Below are 9,096 nucleotides of genomic sequence, written 5' to 3' on the forward strand. Positions count from 1 at the left end.
TGACTGATACCATCAGCCACACGGGCAGGTGAATCTGGCAATCTTGACAGCTGAACACCAGGACCCAGACTATTTCTACTTGGCTTCATTTCTCTAATTTTAACACTCTTCCCCACTAATATCAAGATGATGTTTTGAAGTCTTAGAATCAGAAACACCACTCCAAAAATTTGGCATAAGGAAGCACCACTGATAACATCATTGAGTGGAATGCGAGACCCTGCATGTTTCTGTAAGGCACACCTGGAAATACTACTGAAAAGCACCAACAACAGCATGGTTCTGCATTTGCTTAAAAACCAGTTCTCCTTTCCTAAAAAGGTAATTAAAAGCTATACCCTATATACAGCTTAACAACATCTGCATTGGGATACCATTGTTGGTTTAGTTCTTATGTATTTTTTAATATAACATAGCTATGCTCACTACACAGCAACAACTTCACAGGCATATCTATGTTAAGAAAATGCATTTAAGGAAATGCCAGGGTTTGTGTCAGTTTGCAAGAAACTTCTGGAAAGTGTGCCAAAGGAAATGGTTTCAACTTATCTTTAACAAACAGAAATGTGTATAGCAGTTACTTAAGTGATAACATATTGCCATTTAAAATATTCTTACCTGCTCAGTTATTGAGCTTAAATCATTAGTAGATGAAAAATCTTCCTCTTCATTTTCAAAGAATTCATAGTAGTTCTCCAGCAGTCCAGCCATTATTCTGCTAACTATTTCTTGTTCTTTCAGATCCTCCACATCTGTGTAAATGCTAATGATTTCAATGCTGGTTTAGTTTAAAAGTCTCAATCCAACTGTTTCCCCAGAGAACTCCCCTGAATAACTTCTATGACTAAGGGCTACACTTCACACCACTATGGAAGAATTGATGCTCTTTAGGAAGGACAGGCATGGGAGATGAGGAGGGGATGTCACCCTCTATATCAGTGACCAGCTGGAGAGCATGGAGCTCCACCTGGGGACAGATGAGGAGCCCACCCAGAGCTTACAGGCCAGGATTAAAGCTCCCTTTAATCAGGGACAGATGACATCATAGCAGGGTTCTGCTACAGGCCACTCCATCAGGGAGACAGAGCAGAAGAGGCCCTCTATAGACAGATGGGAGGAGCCTCACGTTCCCAAGCCCTGGTCCTCATGGCAGACTTCAACCAGCCTGACATCTGTCAGAGGGACAACACAGCAGGGCATAAGCAATCCAGGAAGTCCCTGGAATGAGCTGAACATAACTTCAAGTGACAGAGAAGCCAATGAAAAGTGGGCCACAAAGATGATCTGAGGGGCTTGAACACCTCTCCTATGAAAACAGGCTGAGCTGGGGTTGACCAACTAATCTGGTCAGGCCACAGCCTGGAGAAGGCTCCAGGGAGACTCCATAGCAACCTTCCAGCACTTAAAGTGGGCTTACAAGAATACTGGAGAGGGACTTTTTACAAGGGCATGTAGTGATAGAACAAGGGGTAATAGCTTTAAACTGAAAAAGGGTATATTTAGATTAGATGTAAATGGAACAGGCTGCCCAGAGAAGTTGGGGATGCTCCATCTTGGAAGTGCTCAAGGCCAGGATGAACAGGGCTTTGAGCAACCTGGTCTGGTAGGAGACATCCCTGCCCATGTCAGGGGTGCTGGAACTGGTTTGGATTGGAAGGGACCTTAAAGATCCATTCTGTGGTTATCCCTAATCCATTCCAAACACACAACATTTTAAGTGTATCGTCACACTACTGCATTATAAAGCTGTTTATTTTTAGAAGTGATAAAGTAACAGCTATTTGGTCAATTAACTCTTCATGAAGAACATTTAAAATTCAACTGTTTTCCTGCAGAGAGGAAACCCCAGTGTATGTTTGTACTTGATCAGCTTTCTCTTGCATGCTATCTCTAAAATTTTTGAATGTCAGTATAACTATTTTCAACTATTTTCCTGCAGAGAGGAAACCCCAGTATATGTTTGCACTTGATCAGCTTTCTCTTGCATGCCATCTCTAAAATTTTTGAATGTCAGTATAGTTACAATAATGCAACAATCAAATCAGTGGTTTCTAATGCCATGGCTCACAGACAAGTTTTTTTGTGTAGATCCAAGCAAAAATTGTAAAACAAAACTGGGGCGAGGGAGTGGGGAGAACAGAAAGATATTGCCCAAAACATGTTGTACACTTGCTACTGTTAACCATGGTCTACAAAAGACTTTAGACTACAGAATGTACACATAAAAATTCACATAAACACTACACAAACTTTTACAAATAACTTACTGAAAAACATCCGGGCCAAAGACTGCAGCTAAAGAACTTGCTGACCAAATTTCTTCATGATGTGATGCTACATTAGCTAAAAATTTACACAGAAACTTTAACAGACTGTAATTAACAGGTGGAAGCTGCTGCAAGAGGAACCTCAGCTTTTTTCCAAATTCATCTTCATTATTATAATCTGAAATAAAAAATAGTTTTACAGAAATTTAGTCACAGAAATATCTGCTATTGCACCTTTTATATTGATCAACTTTTTAGTTCTGACAACAATGAATTACTTCTGAAGTACAACCAATGTGGTCAGATTTCTCCATGGAAGAAGTGGAAAAAACAACCCCCACCCCAAACTCAAAATCTGTGTCCAGCCCACTTATCTGCAGGGTATTTGTGGTGGTAGTACATCATAATCTATCTGTCCCAGCATCTCATCCTCTCATCTCAGCCTCTTCCTGTCTGACCTTTCCAAGAGAGGCTGACAACTCATTTCCTATTCTGTCACTCCTCTTCAATGACAGCAGAGGCTTGGAGGGGTTGTGAAGAGGCAGGAGGATGTAAAAAAAAAAAACCAAAACCAAAACCAAACAGAAAAAGGGCCACACCTCCCCTGTCTTGTTTCCAGAGCAGAGCCATCAGGTTACTTTCCCTAAAGATAAATTAAACTATAAACTAAATATCTTCTATGAAGCAGAAATTTATAACCTGAACCAATTATTCCCCCCATATTCTCCTCTGCTAAATCCAGTCAGTAGTTCTGAGCATGTTTTCCCAATTAACAGACACTCAGGTTGCTGATTACATAGGGATAGCTCCTCCATATCCTTTCATTTCACCATGGCTATATAACAGTAAGAGCTCTAAAGATAACAGCCCCAGAGATAGAGCTAACTTAAAAGCTAGTTAAATTCTGTTTTAGCCCAGCTGCTTTGACACTTTTTCCTCTGCAAGCATCCCACTCTCACCACTCTGCTTCCCTGTATAATAGTTAACTGATGAATACAAGCAATCTCAATGCAATCATCTTCACACATACTTAGCTTGAAGCTTGCTGATTCGATTTCAGACCTGAAAAAAGGTCACTATAAACCTTCCTCATTCTCACCCTACATTTAACTATGCCCTTCTTCAAAATACCTCCCCATAAATCTCATTTATTACATTATCAGCCTTACAGGCAACACGGTTCAAAGAGCTTACAATTGTTTGTACCTAACAAACTCCATACAAAGGAAGTGTCAGGAAATCAAACCAGGAGAAAAGCTGAATTGAACAGGGCTCCCCCTTCTCTCTCTCAGGCATTTGAAAACTCTTCTCAGATCAGTTAGAAAAAGACAAGGATGTTTGAAGAAGAACAGTCACTCTGCCTCTATAGATGAGAGAGCTGAGAGTCATCCTAGTCCTTACTATCAAAGAAGTGAGTAAATTCCCTGCTCATATGTACAGTGATCCCAAACAGTAACTGTGCAGGATGCCATCTGCTCAGACACAGCCGACACATACCTGAACACAGGTAACCAGGAACAGAAAAACCCTTCTCTCAACACAGTAACACAATCCCATGAACATAATATTGAAATGCATTCACGAAACAGAACAGCAAGAAAAAAAACTTAAAAATATACTCTCACAATGCAGACCTTCAAAAAGAAAAGAGAGCAAGAGGAGACAGACAGCCCATCCTGCACAAGCAGATGTTTTGCCCAGTCAACCTGTCCTAAAATTTAGGTTTTGAGCAACAGACAGAGAGACCTAAAGTGAGAATGTTCTTACCTGTAAATAAGTCCTTTGATAGTAAACTATGGGTACATACTTCTGGGACACATGGCCTAGTGTGGTCAAATTCACACTCCAGTTACTGAAATCACTTGCCTTTGAGGAGCCACTATTAGCCCTGCACAGAACTGGCCTCAAATGATGCATGTAGGCCACACCTTGTTGTGTAATGAAGCTGGTTTGAGAACCAAGCTTAACCTAAGGATATGGAAGGCCTGCCTGAGAGGGGGAAAACCAGAAGCAACATAAACCAGAAGCAACATACGGATCCAAAATCACTATCACCCTCTGTATTTCTGTAAGCAATTTCTCTCTCTAAAATGCAGCTGATATTGCAGCTCTGGAAAATGAGTGATACTTATCAGCCCAAATATCAAAAGTCAAACTGTAAGAGGAGGAAAACAAAACTCTAATTTTAGTACCAGGAAACGAAGTTTAGAGGTTTATGTGTTTTTGATTTCCTTAGTACAAGCAACCTTACATCTTTCTGAAAAGATTACTTTACATTTTAAAAAAGACACTAAAGACAATAAGCTGCAAGTTTAAGTGAAGTTTCTCTGGCTATTTAACAAAAGGGAACTAAATGGGGATTTCCATGCTGAAGAACAGCTCTTTTCCCAAAACAACCCATATGTAACTCCTTCCACAGTCATCTATCCAAAGATAAAAAAAAAACCAAAAACAAAAACACAAAACAATTTTCACCCAGCAAAAATGGGGTCTTAGAAGGGAATTACACTGTCACACCAAGTGAGCACACCTCTGCCCATTCCCAGCCCTGACAGGTAACATTGCAAATCAAGGGCCACAGCAGTACTAGCTGAGCAACTAGCAGCATTCCTTAAATGTATCATCTCTTTCAGGAGGGGGAAAAAAAAAAACAAAACAAAAATGGTTTATTAGTTAAGCAGATCCAATGAACCATGACATTAGCAGTGCAACCAAACAGTGGATGTAACACTAATGAAATTCCCTATCCACTTAAGTTTCTCATTTACTTGAATGAAAACCAGACAGAACTTCAGCTTTAACAAGCTTCTTTGGTCAGCAGCTTCCAAAAAACTGTTTCTAGCACAAGACTCTTCAGTGCCTCACATACCAACACTCAACCTCTGCTCACCAGCTACCCAGGTAACCACCTCACATTCAAAGTTTCAGGGTATATGGGTTACCAAGGGAGGAAAATGAAGCAGCCTCACACTGCTGCAGATGATCCCCCAGCTCAGCACTTGGTAAATACAGCCCAGCTGCAGAGGAAAACTGAGCTGTACCTACTCATCCCACAAACCTGTTCCCACTCTGAACAAACAGGACTATCACGAGCACCATCAAGTTCTTATCAGAAGTAAACTCAACAAGAGAAAATTAAATCAAATGTGCACCTTATGAAGCAAAATAAGCCCAGCACTTGGAGAGAAGCACGACCTGACACTGGAAAGTGAGCAATGCTCCTGCAGTGACAGTTATGTCATCCAAAATCAATGTCCCCTTTGAGGACATTAATAACCTAGTGCTGCAAGACAAACCTTTTGACTAGTCAACTTATGAATCACCTCCAACACCACTCAACACAGCAGAGGCCAAAAGACCCAGGAGAGTGGATACCAACAGACAAGTGGGGAATTGGTAAAGAAAATACTGTGCCAACATATGGGCGTCAGTTTGACAGAACAAGGTTGTGCAGTATATGAAAAACCACACTTAGCAACAATATTCTGGTGACAGGTGTTTTCTTCCTCCTACAACTGAATTTTAAACTGAAAAAAATCCACAGTGGGAGAGCAAATATGATATGAGTATAGGGCTTGAGAGCTCTACCACACAAAAGCTTTAAGTGCCATGGAAGCACAGGCAGAGGAAGTGAAATTCAGAGGAATACAGATAAAAGCATTCCCTAGCACTTTTAAAGCATCAGTGGTGGGAAACTGTCAAAGAACTTTGATTCAAGGTGTCCAGCATCCAGGTACAAGAGCACAGCACCACAGAACCATTTTGCTTAGAAAATGCCTTTAAGATCATCAAGTCCAGCCTTTAACCTAACACAACCAAGTCCACCACTAAACTCTGTCCCTCAACACCTCACCTACATGCCTTTTATATACCTCCAGGGATGGGGACTCCATCTCCCTGGGCAGACTGGGCCAATGCTTGACAACCCTTTTATGGAAGAAGTTTTTCCCAACAGCCAACATAAATCTCTCCTGGTGCAACTTGAGGCCATTTCCTCTTGTCCTATCACTTGCTCCTTGGCAGAAGAGACCAACCCCCATCTCACTACAAACTCCGTTCAGGGAGTTGTAGCGAGTAATAAGGTCACCCCTGAGCCTCCTTTTCTTCAGGCTAAACAACCCCAGGTCCCTCAGCCAGAACTCAACATGGAACACTCAGAACTAATCAGCAGGACATGCTGCAGCTTCATTACTCACCTGTATGAGAAAAACTGTGTCTCTGAATTGAGACTGAGCTTCCTAAAAAAGTCCTACTTGGGTTTTCTGCTAAGAAAAGGCATTTTTGAATGCCTCCTGATACACACATTATTACACAGAACACCAAAGACACCCTAGTACCACTACGAATCTCAGTCTAATATTGGGGTTTGCTCTTAAGTTAATAAAATAAAAACACTGAATTAAAAATAATTATTACCTTGAGAAAGTTGCATCAAATGTGTGTGCAAACTGCCTGGGATAACTGGCTCTGGAAGCTCTTGAAGAAAGAATCTAAGAAGGCTAATAGCTGAGGGTACATCTGCTTCTTTAACCAGGTCCACATCTTCTCCGTTATCGTATCGCTGCCGAAGCCACTCCACTGTCTCAGCATTCCCATTGACTTGAAAAAGTCCTTCTTGTTCCAGACCCCCTGAGTAAGGAAGAAGATAAAGAAATAAGCTTGTAGATCTAGGATGGCCAAATATATCAGAAAATACCAATAACCAGATATGCACAATTCACACATTGAGTCAAAGACTTTCTGGACAAGTTCTTCAAGACTTCCAGCAGTCCTCTTCCCACTCAAACACATTCTGATGCCAGCTAACAATGCAGTGATAAGGAGAATGGTAGCAGTACCCAAACCACACCACTGCCTCTGAAGTTCCCTACTGAGCTAACTGTATTAGTGTTAGCTAGAAAACAGTGGTAATCAAATATAACAGGAGGAGTAAAGAAAGGAAGTATCACAAAAAAAACCCTAAACTAAATCACATTTAAAAAAAAATCTATTATGTAAGAATAACAGCTAAATCTATTATTTAAAGCACAGCAAGATAATACATACCATGTTCCTCAATATAGTCCACGACATGGCGGACTATGAATGGAACCTCATTGTCTGGTTGCCCTTCTTGCTGCAGCTCATCAAGTGGAATTCCAAATATTTTGTTAGCAAGAACAGAGTTGCAGTTACTCAAGGAAGGGGAGGAGCTCTTCCTCATATCTTTTTGCAGCCAAAAATCAAAGCTGTCTTTTCTGTCAATAAGAGGAATTAAAGCCAAAAATCATACTTCAGCATGCACTGTTGAATGTATTGATCTGTAACACAATGGGGTTTAATTATCTAATGCAAATACTCTCTCAATCAGCTCGCTGATTTAATGAGAAGTTCTGTAATGACTCCAAATACAGCCAACTAGATAAATGACTACTACTGAGGTGTTCTGTTCAATCTTCAACAGAGGACTGATAAGAATATGTATAACAGAAAAGGAAATTTCTCAGAAAACTCTAATTACAACATCATTACTTAAAGTTCTAAGGTACTCTGGCATAGCTAGATTCATCCACATGTTTTCTGATAGTATTTGCCAGTCAGGCTTTGAAAACCCAACACAAAAGTCCCTTCAGAAGAAATGGAACTAGTGGATCACACCAAACCAAAATCCTAAGTTACACTAAATAATTAAGTATTTTGTGACACAAAACTGCACTGCATTCAACTCCTAACATTTTGCTTTTTCTGGTCTACACAACAAAGCTTTCAACACCTGCATCAAATCAAAAATTTTACTGAACATAAAACCCCCAAAACTAGTTTCTAGATGCTCACTGATGCCATCCTTCCTATCATGATGAAGTCCAAGCGTTACTTGCAAGTCTTGGCTTGATAAAGGATCTAGATAAATAACAAAGGTGTTACCAAAAGCAGCATAAGTCACTCAGTTAAACTTTTATCCTGTCAAAACCAAAATATTTCTTCTAGCCAAAAAACCCTGTGTCTTTTCAAAATAAATAAAAAAACCTGAGAACATACTTGCTTAATACTTGCAAGCAATCACTTTCATAGAGGATGGTACATACTGTTAGTCAAAGCACTGCAGCCAAAAGTAATTCTCTTCTTACTAATGAATTGATAAATTTGAACAGATAAAACACACTGAAATCTGTGCTTACCTTTTTTTTAATAGCCCAAGTAAAGTAGTTTAAGAAACCTACCTCAGAGTACTTAAACAGCCGAGTTTGAAAAACGTTTTCTGCGCCAGCTGCCCTCACTGACCAAGCATTCTTTTGTCATTTATGGTTGTTTAAGATTATGGCAAAAGATCAGCCTGTAGTTCCTCATTGAAGAATAGCAGAACTCGATCAGTACTTCAGCAGTTAATCTGAAAATAAGGAAAATATTTTTAGACCATAAAGTTCTCAGCAGCTTGCAACTCAGGTGCAAGTTTAAACATCACGTTTGCGGAATTCTCCTTGTCAAATCATCAGTTTGTTCTGAACAGGAAAGCATCAAGAACACATCAGCATGGCTCCTGGGAGAAGATACAAAAAGGCAAATCCCCCTTTTCACTTAAGAGCTAACCAAACTTAAAGCAAAAGTTTGCGTGGGACATCTTACCCTTAATTATGAAATAACTTTCAGTCTCCTTTCTTCTTCCAAAGAAAGGGCTGAGTAGGTTAGAAGTGTTTTATAGTGCTTACCATACCCAAACATTTAACAGCTATAAAATTTTCAGAAGAATCTCAGGTACTGGTTTAACACACTTTCTGTAAATGTCACCAACAAAAACAAGACCCTGCTAAGGAACAACACAGAGTCAACCATTTTTCAGCAGTACACATTA

General features: G+C 40.0%; 1 protein-coding gene across 1 annotated transcript in view; it reads right to left on the minus strand.

Annotated features, from left to right (window-relative positions):
* Positions 1–8,635, minus strand: part of LOC103782474 (protein FAM13B-like) — a gene marked incomplete at its 3' end in the record, with an annotated part of 29,116 nt that extends 20,481 nt beyond the window's left edge. The window contains exons 1-5 of the mRNA XM_008950243.1: positions 8,468–8,635; positions 7,314–7,504; positions 6,684–6,896; positions 2,268–2,445; positions 619–763 (exon numbers count right to left, since the gene is read on the minus strand). Of these exons, the coding sequence (XP_008948491.1) occupies positions 619–763; positions 2,268–2,445; positions 6,684–6,896; positions 7,314–7,470 (693 nt within the window). The remainder of the gene's footprint in view (positions 1–618; positions 764–2,267; positions 2,446–6,683; positions 6,897–7,313; positions 7,505–8,467) is intronic.
* Between the last annotated feature and the right edge of the window lie 461 nt (positions 8,636–9,096).

The sequence above is a fragment of the Merops nubicus genome, unplaced genomic scaffold (assembly GCF_000691845.1).
Source record: "Merops nubicus isolate BGI_N331 unplaced genomic scaffold, ASM69184v1 scaffold5042, whole genome shotgun sequence".
In the NCBI taxonomy this organism is placed as follows: Eukaryota; Metazoa; Chordata; class Aves; order Coraciiformes; family Meropidae; genus Merops; species Merops nubicus.